A 24,185-nucleotide genomic window follows, 5' to 3' on the forward strand; every position below is an offset into this window, starting at 1 on the left:
GACAAAACATGGGTTCATTAAAAAGAAAAGATGGGGTAAACTCACAGCGGGTGGGTTGGTGTGACAACGCGCCTCTTCTCACGGCGCGAGTTTTCAAGGCTGCTGCTCGAGATTATGGTTTCGAAGAACACCCACCTTATAGTTCAGACCTTGCCCCGAGTGATTATTTCCTGTTTCCGGATTTGAAAATTTTCTTAGTGGAAAAAGATTTTCAGGTGATAAAAAAAGAGTAAATTTATTTTTTGAGGGTTTAAAAAAGTTTATCTCAAGATTGCAATAATGTTGAAAAATAAAAAAACGAACGACGTTCGTAAGTATGTCTGAGAAGAATTCTCCTAGGTAGGTCTTACATTTTTAGCTGTTTCTTCTTTTTTTTTCTTGTTTATTTATTTAATCTACAAGCAATTATTACAGCAAACAGATGTACGCACTCCAAGGCCAAATAAAAAAGTAAATAAATATAGTATATCAGTTTTAAGTTTATAACGCTTAACATTTAAAAAATCAATATTTGAAGAGACTCTATTGAAATACAAAATAGATCTTGTCAAAGTTTCATTGATGCCATCATTTGTAGTGTGAGTTCTTTTGAATAGCAAAGCTCTAGCTCTCATAGACCTATCGGGAACATACATAGATTTATATTAGGGGCCTATTATGTACATACAGTGCCGCTCACTTGAATAGCACCCCCCCCTTTAATTCGAGTTTAAAGCTCAATATATTTAATAATAAAAATTAATTTTTTTCTTTTAAATCAAGTTTATTAAGTTCTTTAAAAAAGGGAAAGAGTGGAATGTATATTTACAGTGGTTATTTTTGTATACATTTGAAAGCTATGTGACTCAAAAAATTTGAATCAAATTTTGGCTCACTTGAATAGCGCCTCTTCATTTAACATTAATTTATTAATAGTTTCACACTTTTAAATTATAAGTAACACAAATATTTACATTCATTTTATAAATTAAAAAAATAATTAGTAATGGGTGGTCCTGCCTTGATTATAAATAACCTCATACATCCTGTTCGGTAGGGAATCTTACTTACTTAAGGTGGCGCTACAGTCCTGTGGGAACTAAGGCCTTACCCAACAAACTTCTACATCTAGCTCGGTCCCTAGCTAGATGTCTCCAGTTTCGCGCTCCAAGTTGGGTGAGGTCACTTTCCACTTGTGCGCGCCATCTGATCCGCGGTCTTCCTCTACTGCGTTGTCCTGTGGGTGTGCATTCGAAGAATTTCCGGCACTGGTTTCCATGCGTTCTACGTGACCCAGCCATCTTAGTCGTTGGACTTTTACCCTTCTGGCTAAATCTACGTCGCTGTACAGCCCGTTCAACTCGTCGTTTCATCTTCTCTTCCACTTCCCTTCGATGCATACGGGACCGTAGATCACACGAAGAACTTTTCTCTCGAACCGACCCAAGGTGCTTTCATCCGCTTTTGTCATAGTCCATGCTTCTGCACCATATAGCAGGACGGGATAATAAGGGTCTTATATGCCGACACTTTGGTCCCTCGAGAGAGGACTTTACCGCTCAATTGCTTTCCTAGTCCAAAGAAACAGCGTTAAGCAAGAGTTATTCTGCGTTTCATCTCAGCGCTGGTGTTGTTTTCTGCGTTTACAGTGGAGCCTAGGTTGACGAAGTCCTTGACTACCTCAAAGTTAGGTCGGTCGATGGTGACGTTTTGACCAAGACGTCGATGCTGTATGTCCTTTCTTGACGACAGCATGTACTTTGATTTGCCCTCATTAACCGTTAAAGCCATTGACATCACGCTGAGTTCTTCCTATTATGTCAATGTCATGAGCAACGAAAGGTTCTATTAAGTTGTTTCCAACCTTTATGAAGCAGCGTCCTGCACAAACGGACGAGTTTGGCCAACAAGCCATCCGCTCCAGCGGCTTTATTAGACTTTAGCTTAGATATGGCAATCTTTACTTCGTCTAAGTCGGGTGGACGGGATTGTTGGTTTTCGTCGTCTATGTTGAATGGATAATCCTGCCTGATAGGTAGGGAATCGTAAAGTTATTTATATAGGCCAGTGAAATCGAGGCCCAACTACACTTAATGGCTTCTTTTAGCTTATCTTTACTTCCATATTTTTTCCCAGATTCATATACTTATCGAGTAAGCCATCCCCAAACATGTTTGATAATGTTTAGGTCTGGAGAATATGGTGCCAATCTAAAAAAGAGATGTTTTGGCGCTCTAGAAATTGTTTTACCACTCTACAATTGTGGATGATGGGTGCGTTATTCTGTTGCAATTTCCATGACAAGTCACCAAACAATTCCGTAATCGAAGGAAAAACCTTCTCAAGTACCCCAATGTATGATTGCTCATTCATACGAGGAGTCAGAAACTGCAACTTCAAAGTTCCATAGTAAGCAAACATGTTTGATAATGTTTAGGTCTGGAGAATATGGTGGTCAATCTAACAATGAGATATTTTGGCGCTCTAGAAATTGCTTTACCACTCTACAATTGTGGATGATGGGTGCGTTATTCTGTTGCAATTTCCATGACAAGTCACCAAACAATTCCGTAATCGAAGGAAAAACCTTCTCAAGTACCCCAATGTATGATTGCGCATTCATACGAGGAGTCAGAAACTGCAACTTCAAAGTTCCATAGTAAGCAATGGCTCCCAAACCATAACACCGCCCACTCGGCTGTGTAAACAATCCTATTGATGTTCCTCTTTCCGCAAATCATGAAAGTACATAATAGGTAAATCCATCAGGCCCCTCTAAATTAATTTTTTGTTCGTCAGAAAACAACACGGTACCTACCATTTCTTACTCCATGCACTACAGAACTGGGGCGTTGCTCTTTACGGGGCAGGTTAAGCGGCGGTTTTTTCTTAAGCTTTAATCTTTTGAAGTATGTTGCATTAAAAATAACCCGCTTAACTGTGTATAAACTTGGGGTAAGCTTTAATTTTATATTTCTCGTTCTCTGCCAATGATTTCCCACGACCCATTTTGACTCAAATTATCTTAAAATGATTAAAAGAAATGCAAAAATTTTGTTTTGATAGCTACCTGGCTCTTAATCCACACGAAAACTTATAATATAGGGGGTGGTGTTATTCAAGTGAACCTAAATAAAACCACGTTTTTCACAGTAGTTCCATTAAAGTTAAAAAAAAAACTATTTAACAGAACATTTCCAAAGCATGAATTCGCTCAAAGAGAGAGTAGTTTAAGAGATAATTAAAATATAAAAATATTGCAATGGTATACTAACTCAAAGACCCGAATTATGAGCAGTTACATAATGCATGGGGTGCTATTCAAGTGAGCTGCACTGTATATCGCGAACAAGTTGAGTATAAAAATAATTCCACACTTTTTGATATTTAACTTGAGGCTATTGGTGTGACATCAACTTGATAGGAAATCAATGTCAGATTGCATTACTTAACAATTAACTAAATTTTTTCAAAAATATATTCCGATCGTCCTCAAATAAAAGCATTCACAGTACTTAAATATCGAGACAACGTCAATAACGAACATTATGAAAAGAAGCGGACCCAGTTGGCTACCTTGGGGGACATCTGATTGGTTCATAATTGTTTTTTCTTTGGCTTTTTAGCTCCTTAAAAAAACGAAATTTTAAGAAAGAATGTATAAGGTTACGAAATTCAATGCGAAAAAAGTGAAATAAAAGCAGGTTCGCTAAACAAGATACTATAAATAAGATACTTGTGTTCGTTAAATTTGAAATATGATTCAAATTCTAGCCAATATTTATTTGGCTTAGTAGAATAATTTAAGTGAAATGTAGAAAATTAGATCATGGGCAGACATTGGGTCGGGTTCAGACGTCATAAAGGATTTGCAGGTAAAAAAAGTTTCTAGTATCTAACGCACTAAGTGCCAAAAAAAATGCAAAACATAGTAAAGTTCGAAGCTTGAAATCAATGACCTCTAAAAAAAACAAGTTCTCTTGGTTTTATTTTGCGTCCTTAAGAATGCAGTTGGCTGCAAAAGAGATCCTTATTTTTTCTGAACCACTCCAGATTATTAAATATGAAATTTCAGCTACATCTATTTTTCGCATTAAAATAATAACATCAGAAACCTTATATACGATTTTTATAATAGATGTTCGTTGGATCGATATTCTCACATAAAATCATTTAAAAAAAATGATTAAGCCGGTCATTGTCAAATATTCAAAAAGTCCTTCAAAAAGAAGGTTAACCCAGTAAACTGGCTCGTTCCGATAGCCTCAATCAATCAAACTATCATCATCGAAATAAAAGTGTTGAACTGGAGGCTAACATTATCTCGAAAACCTAAGTCCCAAAAACGCATAGTCCCGAAATAAAACAAAAATTCAAACTACTAAAAATTAATTAGGCTAGTTTTTGAATTTTTGTCTAGCTTTAAGATAGTTTTAAGAAATAATGAATACAAATTAATTAAAAAAATAACCCTTCCTTTGCTGGTTCTCAGAATTTAATTTCCTTTTTTCCCATCCTGCACCTCTCGGACAGCTCTTTTTGCGCCACATACCTTATTATCAACAACTTTCCTGAGCAAAAGTACATTTTCTTCAAGTTTGAAATGATATTTCAATAAAATGAATAACTTCCCAAAACAATCAATTTATAAGAAAATTGAACTTTTAAGATTAATCAAAAATAAAAATAATTGTTTCCTCACCCTTAGGTTGAAATTAATATGAGAAAAAAGCACATTATAATTCATGCTTCAGCAAAAATAGTTCAGTGAGCATTTTCCAACCATTTTATGCAAAAAACTGAGAAGAGAAATCGGACAATGTTTTTTCAGATAAACAGAACTATATTTATGCCGGTTTGTGTTGTATTCTCAAATTACCAAACAATTCCAACACATTTCCGAACACTGACCCGACTGCACCTCTTTTTTTTCATAAACGTCATTGCTACTGTCAAAACACCAAACGTCATCTTTGTCGTACCTACCAATAGCAAAAGAGAAGGAGGACTCCTACTCCATAACTGGGTCCCAAAAGCCATCATCTTTTTTGCCAACGCGTAAATTTTTATAATATTTTTCTCCTCAAAAGATGAATCCCAAGTTAAAAATCTCCTGTTTCCTACTCAAGGTAAGTAAATATTCCCCAAATCCTCCACACCAAAAAGAATCCACTCTAAAAAAAAACAAAAAATATCCCATCAAAACAGCGCCTGGAACGTATCAAGCAGCAATCCAGTGGTTGTTTATTTGGAGTGATTTATGGCGAGGGAACCCTCCTGCTCTTGGGATTCAATATTGAATCAACAATTGGTCAACTGAACTACAAACACATTCAGTACAAATTCCCAGCTGAGCTGGATTTGTGTGGCTTGGTCAAGTTTGGAGACTGCACCGATGCTGAGGCTCACATTAATGTGATTCTCAAGGACGTTGACATCACAGATAATCCGATCTTGTTGCAGCTCGAACTGGGAACACTGATGGGCATGAAAGCATCGATATTCATGCACGAGAAACTCGAACAAATCCCCTACGAAGTTATGGAAGCCGAGGAGTTGTATACAGACTTTTGCTTCAGTCGCATCAAGTGCAATCTTATGTTGTACACTGAGTCGACAGAGGATGCAGTGAAAAAGAACATGCATGTTTTGAGGAAAAACGTAGCTGGAGGAAGCACTGCCTTCCATGTGAAAAACACCAAGGTATATCTTACAGGAGCGGGCAATTATCCTGCGAACAACATCACAACAGAATCGAGTATATCGTCGATTGTCCAGATGGTTTCGAGGAACTCAAATGGTGGCGACGGCGACAACAAGACGACAAAGAAATCCGCAAAGGAAACTTCATCTTCTGTTCCAACGGAGTTTAGTATCATTACAATCGACGTCCTAAAGAACAAAACGAGGGAGAGGCCGAACAAGAATGACCCACCAGCCGCAGCTGGTTCAATGCGTTTAAACCGAGAAGAAAAGAAGATTGCGATACCCTTGAATGTGGAAGCGATGGCGATTCTCTACAAGAAGACCAAACTGACGAGGTTCTACGACATCCTTATCGAGAGTATCTGCAGGTCGTTGCGCCTATTCGAATATGCCATCACTGAGCGCTTGGAAGAAGGTCTGGAACCGACGATTCCACGCTGCTTCCACTTCTTTCCACCAGAGTTCGGTCATTTTCTGACGTATGTCTATCCGGAGGGAGTATCAGAAGACGAAACGAATATGCAGCAACAGAGGAAAAAGTTGCACTACCATTTTGGACTGCCCATTTCTCGTCCGTACTTCAGGCGTGCAAATTGCTTCTTGTTCCGCGATGAGCTCGACCCCAAAGAACCACTGCTAAACACACATGTCGGTCTGCGTCCGAGTGGCGTGAAGGAAGGTCGACAGTATCTCGTTCAAGGCAACTACAGTTACTATCACTATTTGCAGCAGGACATGCGGGACAATGGCTGGGGCTGTGCCTACCGTTCACTGCAAACGTTGTGTTCATGGTTCAGATGGCAAGGCTATACTGAGCGCAGTCCTCCAACTCACTTAGAGATTCAGAAATACTTGGTCCATATAGGCGATAAGCCGCAGTCCTTTGTGGGATCTTCGCAGTGGATCGGTTCGACAGAGGTTTCAATGTGCTTGCAGGGCTTTCTGAATGTAGACTCAAAAATTCAACACTGTTCATCGGGCGCTGATCTTGCAACCATGGGCTCAGACCTGGCCATGCACTTCCAATCTCAAGGCAGCCCCATCATGATCGGAGGAGGTGTTCTGGCGCACACAATTCTCGGAATAGACTACAACAGCCAGACAGGACAGATCAAATTTCTCATCCTGGATCCTCATTACACTGGTGCCGATGATCTGGGCACAATACAGGCGAAAGGTTGGTGCGGCTGGAAGGGTCCGGAATTTTGGGATAAGAAATCTTATTACAACATGTGCATGCCACAAAGGCCAATTATATATTAATTCTGTTATCATTTATGAGAAGGTATAGGGAAGAAATTTCTTATTTTTAACAATATGTTTTATTTTTGTGTGGGCGGATATCGCCCGTTTTTTTAATGTTTTATTAAAAATATTCATGTTTTTTTTAGGAAAAAACAAAACAATTTGTAAAGACTCAGATAGACATGATGTTTTTTTTTGTAATTCTTGTTTTATTTTATACCTATTGAATGTTGATTGTAAGATAAAATAATAAATCTATAAAAATGTATATAATTGTTTTTTTTTTTTTAATCTTTTGGGGTTTTCCATGGGTGAAATAGATCAATTTATTTTTGATCTAGATCTTTCAAAACACATATTTCCCTTGTTTTCGCATTCCACGGGGTGAAATAAATTAATTTATTTTTGATTTAAGATCAAATCTACACATCTGGACTTTTCAGCAGGCTTTCGACTCGTTGTACTAATCCTTACACAATTTTTAAATGTCAGATTAAAAGATACAAGTTTTTATTTAAAAATTATTTCGGTCTCTGCTATTAAACAAACAAATTCAACAAAATATGAAAGCAATCTTAAACAAATTGGTAGATTTATCAACTTTATGTTCTTCTTAAACAAATTGGGTTCCAGACTTTGTAAATAATAAAAAATAAATAGCCTGATGAAGACAAGTGATAAACACAAAATTTGATTTTATAATACATTATTTTTTATAGTTTTAAGAAATTTGGAGACTTTCTAAAGAAACCGTCAAAAAATTAATAAACATGTACAAACTTCAGGACATTTTAAGGAAATTATTGGATAAAGACAAAGGGAAAAGTTCCAAATTTGTTTGATTTCGGTTTGTCAAGTTCATATACAGTTTTAAGTTCATATAAAGATCAATTATTTTTGTTACATCACTGCTAAGAATGTTGTGAAATACAAACGATATTTGTCAACGTAATTCCATATAATCGTGAAACCTGTGCATTTGTATATTAATTGATAATAACAATAACGGAACCGGATGCTTTAATTTCATTATTATAATAAAACGTTGTTGTATATCTAGTACTTTTTTGCTTCAGTTGTTACTGAAGTTTTTCACCAGCCGACAGCACTGATCAAATTTTAATTCAAACTTGTGGAAAAGGAAATGTGTTCGGTAACGTGAAATTTCAAAAGTGCCCGGTCACTACAGGGTCCTGTTTACATTCAGGAGATTGATTATAGATTGGAAAGTACCATTTTGATCATATTTCTATGATAGATGATTTTAAACTAATTTACAATGTATTTTTTACCACTTTTAATAAATATAAAAACATAAACGTTCTTTTTAATGTTTCAGTATCATACAAGTTTATTTATCCCATATTTAGAAGGGTATCCGATAACAAGCTTAACGCCCAAATTATTGAGTTTCTTGAAAACTATTCTAGTTTTACAGAAAAATCAGGTTTGAAAATTATAATGATTCAAAAACTATTTTGATTTAATTAAAAACTTATTCAAATTTTTGAAAAAATTAAAACTCGGAAATATAATTGTGCCGTAAAAATAGTTTAAAAAAAACTCAATCACCTTTATTATAAAAGACATTTCTCACTTTTTGAGGCGAATCATTTTCTTGGCGTTTTAAAGTCGGTATTGCGTTACTTAAACGCTATTATTTTCAATCCACACACATATTCCACATAAACTGCTGACTATGACAAATTGATAAACACAAAAACACTTTTAAATTTTTGAATTCAAATAAAATTTCGTTTGAAGCAAAATTAAATTAAAAGAACAAAAATGAATAGCATTGGACTGTTTATTGTGTTGAACAGCACTGCGAATGTAAGAAACTAAATTTAATGAGAGAAAGGAGAAAAATAAGATCGAAATCAAATCCTTTGGATTTACCACATTCGGAGTAAGTACCTACATAATACCTAAACATGATGTACTCACATCAGTTTAAAATTTCTTGGTCAAATAATTCTATTAAGCTGTTTTCCAGATTCGTAATGTATATTAGATTGAATAAAGACGCCTTTGTTTATCTATTGAATGAACTGCAAGATAAAGTACCGAAAAGACGAAGCATGTTATCGGTGCCACTAATTTTAAAGCTTGCAGCTGTATTGAGATTCTTTGGTGAAGGCGGCTACCAAAAGGGTGTAGGCAATGACTTCAATTTGTTCATTGCACAACCAACAATGAGTCTCATCCTTAAAGAGAAGTGCACTTTTTCCCTCGTTGGATAAATGCTCACTATTCGGACCAAGAAAAAGGGGAAGCAAAAGTATTTTTTTTTAAAAAGGATAGGATTCCGGGAGTAATTGGATGCGTAGATGGCAGCCACATAAGAATTAAAGCACCAAAAAAGCAAGAACAACATTGTTATTGTAATAGAAAAGCTTTTTTAGCTTAATTATTATGTTTGTATGTTACTAGATTACCTTGTTGGTTCAATTGTGTCTTTATACAATTTAAATTCAATGTTTGTGATCATAAAATGCGGATCACATATGTATGTAGATTATTAATATTTTTCAAAATTTTATCTCTAACAAAATGGTATTTAATATCAATGTGCTTAAGGCGTTTATGATTTTCTGGGTTTTTCGAAACAAATATAGCAGATTGGTTATCATCAAATATTACAGCTGGTTCATTTTTATCATTAAGTCCAATTTCAATTAATAAATTTCTAATCCAGCAAACTTCTGATACGCCCAATGCCAATGCCACAAACTCGGCCTCTGTTGATGATAGGGCCACGCACTGCTGCTTCGACGATGACCAGGAAACTGTACAACCATATACCATCATCACATAGCCCGATGTTGATTTGCGATCTTCTTTGTCACCTGCCCAATCCGAATCTGCGTAGCCAACCAATGTTTCAGAAGTTCGATTCTCAAAAACTAATTTTAAGTCCAAGGAACCTTGAATATAGCGAAGGACTCTCTTAAGTGCTTGCCAAAGTTGCTCGTTGCCGGATGATTGATATCTGCTGAGGTAGCTAATTGAAAAAGATAAATCAGGTCTACATGTTAACATACAATACATTAAATATCCTATTAACTGTCTACATCTGGATGTTAATTCTGAATCATAAGACGGTTCTTTAGTAATAGTTGTATTAGGTTCGATTGGTGTTGTAACGGCCTTGCAATGTTCCATATTGAATTTAACAAGCAGGTTCTTTAGGTAATCCTTTTGATCGATAGTAATTTTATTTTTATCTTGTACTATATTCATGCCTAGATAATTTGAAACTTTTCCTAGGTCTTTCATTTTAAAAGTTTGGTTAAGTTCTTCTTTTACCTTTTTGACATCACTTTCATGCTCTCCTATTATTATCAGGTCGTCAACATATAATAACACGAACATTTTTCTTGCTGACTTGAAGTAAAGGCAGTAATCAGATTTACTTCGATCAAATCCTAGATTCGTCATGAAGCTATTGAATTTTTGGTTCCAGTACTTGGGTGATTTCTTTAAACCATACAATGATTTATTTAACTTTAATACTCTTGAGTCATTCTTCATACCATCTGGTTTAAATAAGTATACTTCTTCGTCAATGGAACCATTCAAAAAGGCACATTTTACATCCATTTGATATATTGGTATTTCATATTTCAAAGCTATGGCTAATAGAATTCTTAGTGTAGGTAACTTGGCGACTGGAGCATAAATTTCAGAATGATCAAAATCTTCTCTTTGCTGAAAACCCTTTGCTACTAATCGCGCCTTAAATTCTTTTTCGCCTTTCATTCCCGATTTAATTTTAAATACCCATTTGGTTTCTATAGCTTTCTTTCCTTTAGGCAATTCTGTTTCTGTCCATGTTTCATTTTCCTTTAAGGAATCTAACTCGTTTTGGATCGCTGCTGTCCATGAATGTCCGTCTGCTCCTGTTACTGCCTCCTCATAACTTATCTGATTTAATTCTTTGGCCATTAACAAACACCCCATATCATAATCATTATATTTTGTTGGTAATTTAACTGACCGTCCACTTCGTGTCAAACTTTCTGTTTCTCTATCCTTCACCTCAACTTCGCCTTCCATGTTCATTCTGTTTGCACCCAAACCTCTATCTCCATCTATGTCAATGTCAGCATTAAAAATATCTACTCTGCACTCAACCCTGTTTATTTCATCATCTGTTTCTAGAGATTCATTTTCTTCGACTATTTCTTCATTTTGTTCTTTCTCTCTATCTGTGTTTGTATTATGTGCATATTCTGTTACTATCGATGCTTTGCAACTTTCCTTCGTATTTATTTTGTTCCTGTTTTCTTTTACGTCTATTTTTCTTGAACTAAATACTACATTTATTGCTGTCACTACTTCTTGTTCTTCGTTCAGGTATATTCTATAACCTTTTGTGTTTTCTGTGTAACCAACTAAAATTCCTTCCTTTGCTTTAGCATCCCATTTCTTCCTCTTTGCATCAGGAATATGTACATAAGCAACAGAACCTATGGCTTTAAAGTAATTTATTTGTGGCATTTTCTGAAACCACAATTCGTAAGGGGATTTATTTTTGATTGAACTAGTGCCAGTGCGATTAATTATATATGTTGCTGTGTTAACACATTCGGCCCAAAACTTTTTGTCAAGACTAGCTCCTAACAAGATGGCACGAGCAGATTCTACGATCGTTCTCATTTCTCGCTAAATTTTCCCGTTTTGTTGTGGGGCATACGGTACTGTGAGCTGGTGTCTAATGCCTTTAAAATTCAAGATGTCTCTTACCTTAACATTTGAAATTTCCGTGCCGTTGTCGGACCTCAACACTTTAATTTTTACGCCAGTGTCATTCTCTGCTGCTTCGATGAACTCTTTTAATTTGTCTGCGACTTCTGTTTTGTCCTTCAAAAAGTAAACAAATCTAAAATGAGAATAATCGTCTTTAAAAATTAAAAAGTATTTGCTGCCACCGATGCTTGTGACTTCCATCGGTCCATTGAGGTCGACATGGACTATTTCACAAAGGCCTGTTGTTGAATGGGTACTGCTCTTGAACGGCAAACGATGCATCTTGCCCTTTTGACAAGCGTCGCAACAATCGAAATCGGTTTTATTAACTTGGATATTATGCTTTTCTAAGATATTCTTACACTGCAGAATGTTTTGGTGTGCGAGACTTTCATGCCATGATGTCAGTGACTGTGATAGCAATGCGATTGGTGGTAACACTTTGAGTTTCATGATGTATATACTTCCTCTTCGTAATGCCATTGCTTGAATATTGTCTTTAGAATCTACGATTTTACATACATCTGAAAGTCCTTCGATTTTGTAACCTTTTGTTAACACCTTGCCTAGAGAAAATAGATTGGTCTTTAGCTCTGGAACATGTAACACCTCTAACATGTCTCTTCTCTCCCAACTACTCCCGTTGTATGCCGAAACTGACACACTTCCTCTACCCATCGCCTTAATTTCTCTGCCATCACCTATGGTTATCATCATGTCAACCAATTCATAGTTATTTATCCAATCTTTGTTGCATGACATGTGGTGACTCGCACCACTGTCCAAATACCAAGTTTCTTGTTGCAAATCAAAACCACTGAACAACGCGGAACCAATAAAAGCAGTCGGATTTTGTTCTTTTTCTTTCTGAATCCGGTATCTGCAATCCTTGATGAAATGTCCTGGCTTCTTACAGAAGTGACACAATCTTTTTGGTTCGTTTTTGTTAATTTGTTTTTGCCTGTTGAATCTTCCATGGTATTTGTTTTTATGTTGGCTCAGAAAAGCTATGTCTTTTGATGTCATTTCAACTTGACTGCTGCTTCGCTCCTCTTCCACGAGCAGTCTAGAAATGAGCTCGTTTAACTTTTGGTCCTTTGTTGGGACAGATTCCCAAGCAGACACGAAATGTTTATACTTTTCTGGTAGCGACATTAGCACTTTCGTCACGACCATAGTTTCCGAGAGGTTTTCACCCATGCCTTTGAGTTGGTTCACTAAATCTTCGATTTGCGAAATGAAGGCCGACATTGGCTCTTCGAATTTAAGGTTAAAAAACTTCTGTTGCAGTAAATGAATACTTACTTTCGATTTTGGCTCATAAATGGTGTTTAATTTTTCCCACATCTCTGCACTGCTTTGACATGCTAACAAGTGTGTTAGGATTCCTTCTTCTATCCTGGTAACCAGTAGTTCTTGTGCGGATGCGTCTTTACTTTCCCATTCCTTTAGCTTTTCAGTTTCGGTTGGCTTCAAAAGAGTTCCATTTACAACTTCTAGGAGTTTCTTGGACCTAAAAACAATCGTCATTTGGAATTTCCACGTGGGCCAATTTCTTCCATTTAATCGATTGTGGACAGCAACATCGACTTTAGTTTCCATTTTTAATGAATCGACTTTAAACAAATAAATTCTTATAATTTTCAATTTAAATTGGTGTCTGGGCCTATAACCTATTAATATATACTTACTTTACTTTTTGTACACTCCATCTTTTTCCTTTAAACAATTAATAAAGATAAACTAATATTAATATAGATGCTAGACATGCTGGAGCTTGTCATGATTCCTTTATATGGAATTCGAGTGAGCTACGGGGGATCTTACAAAGGAATTTTGAAAGTGGAGATAGAAGTACATTTCATTTCAAAATAAAATATAATAATAATAATAAAATTAAAAAACTTTGAAAATCTAAATTTGCAGATGACGCTGGCTACCCCTTTAAACCATTTCTGACTACACAGTTCAGATCCCCCCAAGAAGGAAGCAGTCAAAGCGACTTTAATATGAGGCATTCGAAATCAAGAAATATAATCGAAAGAACTATTGGTGTTCGAAAGAATCGCTTCAAATGCCTGCTCAGTGCAAGACTATTGCATTACACCTCCCGGAAATTGACCCAAATTGTGAATGTATGTTCGGCTCTTCACAACATTGTATTTACTACAAAATACATCCACCAATAGATCAAAATCCTGACGTTGTAGAGCATATATCTCCGGATTCTGATACCATCCGTGATAATCTCGTTGAAAACAATCAGATAGCCATTAGCATATGGAACCAATTGTTACAAGAATGAAAAAGATTTCGATAACATAAATAAAGGCTTTATTATTAAATTCAGTGCTTTTTAAATAATAAAAGATAAATAAATAAACAAATTATTAAAGTAAGTTAAATAAAGTAAGGTATCCCGACTCCCGAGTAAGGCAATGTAATTTTATTACCAACATTTCTAGTTCAGTTCATTTTATATTTTACAATTCATAGACATATGTAAGTCAGATATAGTAAGTAAATTAAGGTAATATAACTTGAGTAAAACGCTGAAGTTAATTTATATACATACATTTAGTATTCAAAGAGTTTTAACTTTTTATCCATGAGGTACAATTTGTTTTTTTTTTTCAACTCAATTTCCGTTAATCACTTTTCGTTTTCTTTCGTCTTCGGATTTTCTTCACGTTTCATTTTAAGCTTTAAAACTTTTAATTTCTCATCTTCCAGATAAAATCTTTTTCTTTCACTTTGCTTAAGATGCCTTGTACGAATTCTTCACTTTTGAAGTTTTGTTCTGCTGTTGGGGTTTCCATTTGAGCATATTTTCTGTTTCAGTCTCAGGTACAATTGTAATTGCTGTGGTGATTGTGCACATATTTACTAAAGTTGGATTTGGTCTAGAAATACATTGCCCTCTGGGTCAACAATGTTGTTTAGTTGAAGTAAACTGGCAATAATATTATCGGTTTCGTTCAAATATTTGAACGTGAATGTATTTCCTCCATTTTTTTATTAAACAGCAGTTTTTGTTTGACCTTAAATTTGGCATCGAACCAAACCTGTAAAAAGATTTATGGTATACCAAATAGACTGGCCTCTGTTTTTTCTCACCTTTTGCCATTCCTTTTCGGTTCTAGTCAGTGGCTTCAAGGAATTGAGTGTATTCGCAACCGATTACCATTTTTGTTTTCTATCATTTGTTTGGGGGATCCCTCTCTGAAAATTTGTGGCCAATGAGTCGTTTCATTTGGTCTAGATTCGTAACTTCCACCCTAAGTAAAACAAAATAAGTGAATATAGATGAAAATCTTAAATTTGTGTTGTATTTTCTAATGGCGTTAGATAATTTACAGCCGCCAGAAAAGAACGTTTTACTTGTCATCTTAGATTACTTAAACGACAACTGCAATATTACTGAGAGTTACATTTGTCGATCAAAAATTTAGATTGCACAAAACGCCAGATTTCAAGTAGCGTAACGATAAGTAAAACGCTATCACAACGACTTTCACAATGCCGACTTGATTGAACGACAATTGTCATACAAATAAAATGCCTGCTAAAATAGGGGTGAATAACTTTCAAAATGGTTTATAGCTAAGAAAAATCCGAAAAAGTATATGTAGTTCTTCTGTTGCCAACAATGGACAAATTTACGCCTTTTGCGAGCTAGGTGACTCTTTTTTTGACTGGATTGGTTACAGATATTGTAAGGCTTGTGCATCATCGTTTTGCTAGGACGACTGAAAATATCGCTGCTCTAAGTGGAAATGTTACCGAAGACCCGAATGTGTCGATTCCTCGTCGTTCTAAAGAATTAGGACTGTCTTACGGCACATTATGGCGCATTTTTCAATAAAGGGTTATTTGGCAAGAGGTTTCATTTCGAACAGCTCTCTATTGAGAAAGCTTGCATTTTAATTTACATTGACCTACTAAATATGGAGTGTGTATAGGCTAATTTGCTTTGTTGTCATATATTCCTAAACGCTACTAGCCCTTTTGTAGGTTGAACTGAAATATGGGAAATCTTTTAAACTTGATTTTTGTATTTAGTTTGTAAAATCGTCAGCATCCATCTTCTTGATGATTCAGGAATCCAAATCTCAGACGTACAGCTTCATAGGCATGCAATCTTTCAGTAAGAGAAATGGATAGCTGGTCAATCGCTGGGGTGAAGGCGGATACTTTGGATTTGTCTTTGGGTGAAACATTTGCGTCTTGTGCTTTTCCGTAATCGAGCGGATTCAACCTCACATTTGTCATTCTGGTGCGGGTGTGTGATTGTATGGTATATTGCAACATCTAGTTTGTAGCGCTAAATCGCTCGAAGATATCGTCCTTTGTTTCTTTGACAAAAAGATGATGTTTAAAAAATACGTACAATTTTTTTTCGCCAAATTAACAACAATCCAAGTATAAGTAAAGTGGTGAATTACTTTTAAGAGGTGTTTTGTATGATAATAAGTATTGACTTGCAATCCATGTCTTCTATGCCAATGGCGTCACAAAGTTGTGAATTATTAAAGGAAAATTTTATGAAATGAATTTTGTTTTAATTAATTTAATAAATAATCGTTTTTTAAATATCAAAATAGAACTTCATATTAAAAAGCCTTGTTTAAACGGAAAAAACATGACACCACTGAAAAATAAATCAAAATAAACCATTATTGAATGTGTTTTATGTAAATTAATAATTAATTAAAAAACAAATTAATTAAAAAGAGAAATAAATGTTTCCTTGATTTAAAATTGGTCCAAAAAATATTCACTTAGGCATAACTACTGAATTAAAACAATCCGTGTCTGAGTTTAATTGTTCACGATTCTTCAAATTTTGGACCAAAAAGGTTTGTTCCAGGTGTTGTGGGTTGATATTTAAAAATAAAATTTCAATAGTCAATAAAACCATTGTGTCTTTTATAATTAAATAACATATTTTTCGGGAACGCCGAACAAATTCATTTTAAAAGGAAGTCTAAATTTACCCAGAAAAACTCTATTCTATGAAAAATGCATCCATTCAAAAGTACTAAATAGTAGTGAGCAACAGCGAATATAAAATGCATTAAAGTGAAATTTGGCACCACTTTTACATTTGTTTACAACAATTCTTCAATCAATTTTGACAGCTACCAAAAATCAACAATGCAAAAGCCGATGGCCAAACACAAACAAGTTGTTAAATTATTTAAATTTTAAAACTCTTAACATTTTTAAATTTGATATTTTCCCACAAAATACTAAAAACAAACTATGACAAAATGAGTGTTGATTGCATTTATAATAATCTCCGTCAAAAACTCGACGTCCTTGGCTATACTCAACCACTTCCATTGGCAGCAATAACACTTGTTGGAGCACTTTTCGAGGACCTTGTTAAGACCACCGAGAGTTTGCGCGATTCAAAACTAAAAATATGTAATTTACTCGAGGTAACATACAGCACATATCCTTCTCTAAAAAGCAATAGTAAAATCCTCAGGGACATATTATGACAATCCGACCACAACAAACCAGACAATCCTAACTATTTGTGTCTTGACTTAATTCCAATCAATATTTATTTTCTATAATTTTCACTGTGCGTTGTCGTAGGAAAAATCGTGTTGGGAACTTGATGTCGAACCGTACAAATGTGATAATTCTCGCCTATTGGCAGAGTGTAATCAACTACACTTGGAATTAATAAAACAAAAAGAAGATTCCGAGGAAAAGATTTGTGGTAGGTTGAGGTAGGTTCGATTTTATTGGCATGTTGGTAAAAGTTTTCTTTTTAGATTTAAATCAAAGAATAAGAAATCTGGAATGCGACAAAAACTATCTAGATGAACACTGTCAACATTTGCAAGCACAAATCAAAGCATTTATTCTCAAGAGTATCGATTCGAACTCAGTGAAAAATAACAAGAACGGAGTCAACATGAGTATGTCCTTATTTCTAGTTAAGCTCTTTGTGGTTTTTAGAATTTAAATCGATCTATCTCTATTTACTCTTTAAGATAAAAAGCCTTTCGTAAGCACTGTCCGCTCTGGCGAGTTTATTCCGAATGCATTTTCCGAGAATGCATCGATTAAATGCACAAAATGCAGTGTAGGCTTCTGCAAACAATTTTCAGCTGGCTCTGCAAATCCATCGGCACCAGAAGTACAAATGGAAAAATTGGAAAACAACATCAAAGATCTCAATGACCAAGTAGCTTTCTACAAGAAAAAAGTAGAAACCCTTTAGAAGCTCTTTGGACAAAAAATATAAGCAGCATATTCTTTTTTTCAGATTGAATCACGAGATAGAGAAATCCGTCGTTTGAACGAATTGCTTGCTGGTGGACGCCCACCTGCAGCCCTAGCCAAAGATTGCTGCTACAAAGATATCGGAACTCTTTCGGAAGATGTTGAATTGTTGCAAAGAGAAAAATCAGAGAGTCTCTGCAAGATACGTGAGTATCAAGATAAAATGCATGAGGCCATGCAACGAGCAATGGATTTGGAGGGCAAAAATAAGAAACTTCAGCGAGAATTGGATGAGTTAAAGGAAGCTGCCTTAGCTATAGAGAGCCAAGCAAACACCGAGATTGCTGAACGTGAAAAGGAAATCGAAGATTTGAAAGCAGATTTGCAAAGATTGAAGGATAAATTTGAAACAAGGGATTTTTCTTCAGCTCCTTCGAAGTCATCAGCTGAAGAGAAAAGAATATTTAACGAACGATTAAACGAACTCACTCAAAGAGGTGAGATTTATTCATTTATTTAAATTTTATTTTATTTTCTAATATTTGTAGAGTCGGAACTTGAACTCGAAAACGAAAAGTTAATGAAAAAGAACCATAAACTTAAATGCAGGCTTACCTCTTGTCAAAAAGGTACTTATTTTAGTTTTAAATTAAGTGGAATATAAATTAGTTTTTTTTTTTTAAGAAAATGTTTATAAAAATGTTCAGGACGATCATAAGTGCGTAGACGAAGAGCGAATTCGTTTGAAATCCGAAAGAGATTTCTTCCAAAAGGAATATCTGCGAATGCTCGGTAAAGCAGGATCCGATAAGGTAATTTTATTAATAGCTTGTTTAAATTAGTAGATATAAAATATGTTAAGAATTAGAAAGTGTACAATTCAAAAAAAGGAAGATTAGAGTTGATCTACTGGATTTGTATTTTTGCATAGCCATAATTTAACCATTTTGACGTAGTAAAAGGTCTTTTTCGATGCATTCCCATCACAAAGTGTACGTATAACATCAGTACACAGTTTCAGTACAAAGCCCAACAACGGGCTTTAGAAAAATCCATACTTTTCAAGTACATTTATGTCAAAGAAAAGCATAAAAACGCTCCATGAAAAATATCCAACCATTTCTAAGTCGTGAAGATTTTGTTTGGTAATAATGGATTCAGATAAGGTTTTGGATTATTCTTCCATTAGAAAGAAATAAAGTTCTGCTAATGTGTAAAAGTATATCCTTAGAGACGCAAGAAAAGCTTTAGGTAAACCACTCTCGATGTGCAAAGTATAGCTCGAAAACATCTAATTCCATCGAAAGAATTGTTTCGTCCTATCCTCGCACTGAAATCGTTGTTACGGGCGATTTCAATGTACACAATTCTTCATGGCTTCAACATTCAGGCCAGACAACACCCGATGGAGTGTGCGCATAAATCTTCGCTGAGTTGAACCACCTAACTCAGCTAGTCAACGAGCCCACCCGAATATCGGACGTTGAAGGTCGAGCAGGTCTTACCTCAGACCCTGATAAATACACTGTTAGTGTTCTATCTTCTCTAGGCACATCTGACCATTGTGTTATATCAGCAAATTTCTCGGGTCAAAACTGTTCAGTTAAAGAAAGAGCTCCTAAGAGAACCGTTTGCCAATTGGGACGGTCTCAATAATTACTTCAGGATCTTTAACTGGTCACTATGCTTCCTCGATAGTGACGTTGACGCCAGCGCTGATATGATCACAAGTTTAATTCTCCTGGGAATGAAAACATTTATACCGAACAGGGTTAATAGTATCAGACCCAAGGAAAAGCATGGTTCGATGCGAGCTGTAAAGAGGTTATTAGGGCCAAAGAGGTAAGTTTCCGTTGCTATAAAGCCAACCGTACTGAGGAAAGCCGGAAAAAGTTCAAACAAGCCAGGAAGGTCTTTAGTCCGGATGGTATCCCTGTAAGCAATACGTAAGCTTTTTCATCTGTTTCCAATCTGTTATTAAAGTGCTTAATCTAAGACATTTTACGAAGGTTAACTGCAAAGTTCCACTTATTGCAGTGTGTTCTAAAACCATCAATAAGTTGTTTTAAATTGGAACGATTATTCGACAATGTTGTCGAAAACTTAAATAATGATTTATAATTTTGACCAAGTTGATGTTTATGTTTGATTTGAGAACAATTAAGTGGTGATTCTCATCGGCTTTGTTGATCTTTTTGATGATTAAATGATCTTTTTGATGATTAAATGAAAACTTAAATATACCAATAGGTAGTTTGATCATCAGAAAATTTAAAAAGAGAACAGAACAGAACAGAACAGAACAAAGAGCTTAGTCGTAGTGAAGACAAAATCCAAAAAAAACCCGTACGTACCCGTAAGAGTCGATAATAATTTGTAAAATACAGTTTCTATTGACGTTATCGAAAACAGTCTGTAGATAAAAAAAAATGCATAAAGCTTCCATTTTTGACTTAGTCGAAATTTTGTAACAATAGAAAGATTGTAAACTTTGTCCACAATAGATTGGCACTCCTCAAAGCAACTTGAAACTTGTTTATGAAGTTTTTTTTGTTTGGACATACGCTTCAAAAAGGTAACGACAGCATTGCAGGCCAAGCAATGCAGTAGAATCCGCTCACACAAAGAGGAAGAGGACGACCGAGAAGCGTCACTAGGCAAGAGTTATAGAGACCTAAAACACATCTCCGGAAACCGTACACGATGGCGCGTAGGCGTATGAGAAAACCTATGCCCCTTAAGGGGTCCCCAACGGACTTAACAGGTCTGAGGACCTAAGTAAGTACACGGGTACGAAGGCTGCTGTTTGGGATGGAGTGAGCTTTTCAGAATGGTTTATCAGCAGCATAGGAGTCAAACAAGAACGTCCACTTAGCTCTCTTTTCTTCTCATTATTTATAAATGATGTTGTGGATGAACTTCCTGGGGGAATAAGAATAGCTAGCTGCACCGTGAATGTGTTACTATATGCCGATGACCTCGTTATACCTTCAGAATCGACCAAAGGTTTGCAATTGATGATTAATCGGTTATCTGCATATTGAAACAGATGAGGACTTTCTTTCAACACGTCAAAATCCAAAATAATGGTATTTGCCCGTACATAAAGCGCTTTTAATGGAAGAAGCTGGAAATATAATGGTACGCAAATATCTAAGCTTGAAATTGAATCCAACATTAAATCTAAAAATTAAATTATCGGAAAAAGCCCAAAGCTTACAAAGTTTGATAAATTTAACAAACTATCTTCTCTAACAAACAAACTAATTTAGTAACAAAATACAAAATATTTAATTCAGTACTGAAATCTACCCTCTTGTATGCTGCTCAGGTTTGGGGATCAGAAGAATATTAAGAAATCGAAAAATTGTATATAAGCTTCATAAATAAACTTTTCAGCATACCTCTAAATACGCCTAGTTACGCCATATATTTAGAAACAGGACTTCCAAAACTTCTAATAAGCACCATGAAGTCTCAAGCTGACTACATCATCAAAGTCTGCAGCAACCATCAGAGCACAAGACGTTCGAAAAAAAACTTCTTTTATATGAGCTGAGAAACAAGGACTTATGGTTTGCAAGATGGCAATCTGTTGGCAATGAGTGTGGAGTGAGATTGGATGATGATTTCAGCAATGTAAACCACGTGAAAGAACAAATGTACAGCATCATAGAGAAAAATGAGGACATAATGAGGCATTCACTGATAGAAGAAGCTCAAGACTCATTCAGTAGAATAATCTACAGTTAGCTCAGATAAAGTCTTGGTGCCAGAAATTATTTCAAGGATTCGCTGAGTTTTGAAAAGATATCCCTAATCTTTAAAGCAAGATGTAAAGTTCTCCACTTAAATGGAAGTCCTTATACTAATAGTTTAATAGTTTTAACTAATTCTGTACGCTGCGCAACTTAAAATTAAAAGAAGATTGTCTACATTTCATTCGTATCTGTCCAATATTCAAAACTCAAAGACGCTGATTTTTCGGAAAAAATATTACCATACAAGAGACTATATACATCCTTAACGAGCATGATTGGTAAACATTAAGTACATTTTGAAAGATATTTACAAGTATAGATTGTTATTAATAACAAGATTCTATTAAACTCAAAACCGTACACAAATTTAAATATTCTTAATTTTTTTTTTGTCAACCTGGCTAACGGCATAGCCATATCATCTAAATTCAAAAAATTGTATAAAATTTTGTAAATTTATGTAAATAAATGAATTACTTACTTACCTTAGACGGCTACTTGCCTTGTGATGGCATCTGACAATGTCGGAGACACCCAAACCATTAAATGTGCCCATACGAAGAGACATTCAGTTACTTACTCCTAATGAGTTTCTAACACTCTTTTATTGAATGCCATTCTCTTTGAATTAATGAACACAAAAAAAAAACAATGGTCCAATCTGTCTGCCTTTCGGAACTCCATACAGAACATTAATAATTTTAGAAATACAGTTCTTAAAATTGACATAAAGTATACGGTTAACTAAATGCGATTTGATTCAAGTTATTGTCCAGTCTGGAAATCTGTTTCTCTCTCTCTCTTAGCAAAAGCTTAGCTTTGCTTTGATCAGCGCAAAAAACTTCTGTTTGCAATTTATTTTCAATATTAAAATTAATTTAATTCGTGATAGAAACAGAAACTTATTGTTCAGAAGCAATAGGCCAGAGGTATTAAATCGCACGATCTTGGAGGCTACGCCACAAACCCACGAACGTGAGATAATATTTTTATTTGCTGTATGGCATGTAGTGCAATCTTGTTTGAAGGTTTCGTTAACGCCTTAAGTCCTTTAAAAAAAACAATAAAATGATGATGGAACCGAACATTTCTTTTTGACAGAAACACAAAATATGGTAAAAGTTCAAAACACATAACTTAACATCATAACAATCCATTACATTTGAACAAAAGTTAAAATTTTTAAAACAAGAATCAAAATTTAGCTCAGCTCAGCATTTTCAGGTTTAACATTTTCAGCGTCCCGAGTATAGATCGGATTTACAATGTTTTAGTGAGTATTATAACCTCAAAATATCAATGAACACAGTTTAAGAATAAAGTGTCGACTTTCGACTTAATTCACAAAACTTTTTGCTAATACTTTGGTAATTTTTTTGACAGGCAGATGTCTTTTTAATGCTATGAATATTTTCATTTTCTAGAGCTTAATTTCTCTTTTAGGAAATTGAATTCCTTCAATCTCAAGTAAAATCCAAAGACGATGAACTTCGTCTTCTACGTTCGGAATTGTGTGTCCGACAGCAGCATCCAAGTGCACGATCGGATAAGTCTTCCAATAGTGAATGTGTCCAAGCGATAGTAATTCGCGCTGAACGTGAACGGGACGTAGTCAAAGTGGAATTGGAGCGAATACGTAATGAACGTGATACTCTGCGTGAAAAATTACAAAGCTTTACACTACTTCAAGCCGACAGTAGTCAAAAATATCAGGAGAAAATTCATGAACTTACAAATAAAATAACCGCTTTGGAATGTGATAATCGTGATTTGAATTCAGCACGTGTTCCATCACAAACACAAATAGTTCTTCTGAAAGAAGAAATCGATGGACTTAAGAAGAAGCTGTTTGAACTGCAAGAAGAGAATTGTAAACTTAAATCTAGCCAGAATCAGTTGAGGTGAGATGTTTCTTTAAATTTACTTAAAACTTAATTTCTTATGATTTGATATTTTTTTGTAGATTGCTTCAGGACCAAACCGAACGAGCACTTTCCGAATACCAAAATAAATTAGCTGCTGCTGAGGCCCAACTCGAATCTGCTGAAAGTCAACTTAATAACTACGGGACCAATCGAGATGCATCTCGAAATGAGATTGAAACGCTTAAGAATGAAATAGCTTCTCTCAAGTCAACTTATGTCAAAATGGAAAATGAAAAGGATAAGATTGTTGTAAGTTTGATATCTTGTTTCTTAAGAAACAAAGAATTGAATTTTATTTTATTTTAGGCTGAGCTCGATGCAAAAACAGAAAAAGTCTATCAACTTGAATTCGATTTAAAGGCTACAAAAGATAAACGAAATGATCTGGAAAGACAAGTTAAAGAACTAGAAAGAAAACTCGAGTAAGTAGTTTTTTTTTAAATTAAATTAAATTAGTAATTTTTATTCACTTGTCTTCATGGCACATTAAATAAATTCAATAACCTTAAAATTATGTTATAAATATACAGAAATTAGTTACTAACTAAACTGGTGCAATATGAGAGTACGACTT

At 35.1% G+C, this 24,185-nt stretch overlaps 2 protein-coding genes across 3 annotated transcripts in view; both read left to right on the forward strand.

Annotated features, from left to right (window-relative positions):
• Positions 1 to 4,940: 4,940 nt before the first annotated feature.
• LOC129938905 (probable Ufm1-specific protease 2) lies at positions 4,941 to 7,198 on the forward strand. The gene is made up of 2 exons (XM_056046730.1): positions 4,941 to 5,108; positions 5,188 to 7,198. The coding sequence occupies exons 1-2, from the start codon at positions 5,070 to 5,072 to the stop codon at positions 6,946 to 6,948; spliced, it is 1,800 nt and encodes a 599-aa protein (XP_055902705.1). The 5' UTR covers positions 4,941 to 5,069; the 3' UTR covers positions 6,949 to 7,198.
• Positions 7,199 to 16,843: 9,645 nt separating this feature from the next.
• Positions 16,844 to 24,185, forward strand: part of LOC129938896 (centrosomal protein of 135 kDa) — a 116,882-nt gene continuing 109,540 nt past the window's right edge. Inside the window, exons 1-10 of one of the 2 annotated variants that reach the window (XR_008780490.1) lie at positions 16,844 to 17,126; positions 17,290 to 17,416; positions 17,472 to 17,618; positions 17,694 to 17,908; positions 17,969 to 18,422; positions 18,474 to 18,554; positions 18,610 to 18,737; positions 23,130 to 23,587; positions 23,650 to 23,860; positions 23,918 to 24,033. Coding sequence is in view for 1 of the 2 variants with exons in the window: in XM_056046719.1 (XP_055902694.1) it covers positions 16,956 to 17,126; positions 17,290 to 17,416; positions 17,472 to 17,618; positions 17,694 to 17,908; positions 17,969 to 18,422; positions 18,474 to 18,554; positions 18,610 to 18,737; positions 23,130 to 23,587; positions 23,650 to 23,860; positions 23,918 to 24,033 (2,108 nt within the window). In the remaining variant the exon portion in view is untranslated. The remainder of the gene's footprint in view (positions 17,127 to 17,289; positions 17,417 to 17,471; positions 17,619 to 17,693; positions 17,909 to 17,968; positions 18,423 to 18,473; positions 18,555 to 18,609; positions 18,738 to 23,129; positions 23,588 to 23,649; positions 23,861 to 23,917; positions 24,034 to 24,185) is intronic. The other variant, XM_056046719.1, reaches the window with a different exon arrangement.

Source organism: Eupeodes corollae, chromosome 1, assembly GCF_945859685.1.
Source record: "Eupeodes corollae chromosome 1, idEupCoro1.1, whole genome shotgun sequence".
Taxonomy (NCBI): domain Eukaryota; kingdom Metazoa; phylum Arthropoda; class Insecta; order Diptera; family Syrphidae; genus Eupeodes; species Eupeodes corollae.

What these genes read in the sequence shown, in the direction of transcription:
- LOC129938905 (XM_056046730.1), top strand. Translation starts at nt 5,070, where the DNA reads ATGAATCCCAAGTTAAAAATCTCCTGTTTCCTACTCAAG. An exon ending in TCTCCTGTTTCCTACTCAAG is followed by an intron (nt 5,109 to 5,187) that starts GTAAGTAAATAT and finishes CCATCAAAACAG; the next exon opens with CGCCTGGAACGTATCAAGCA.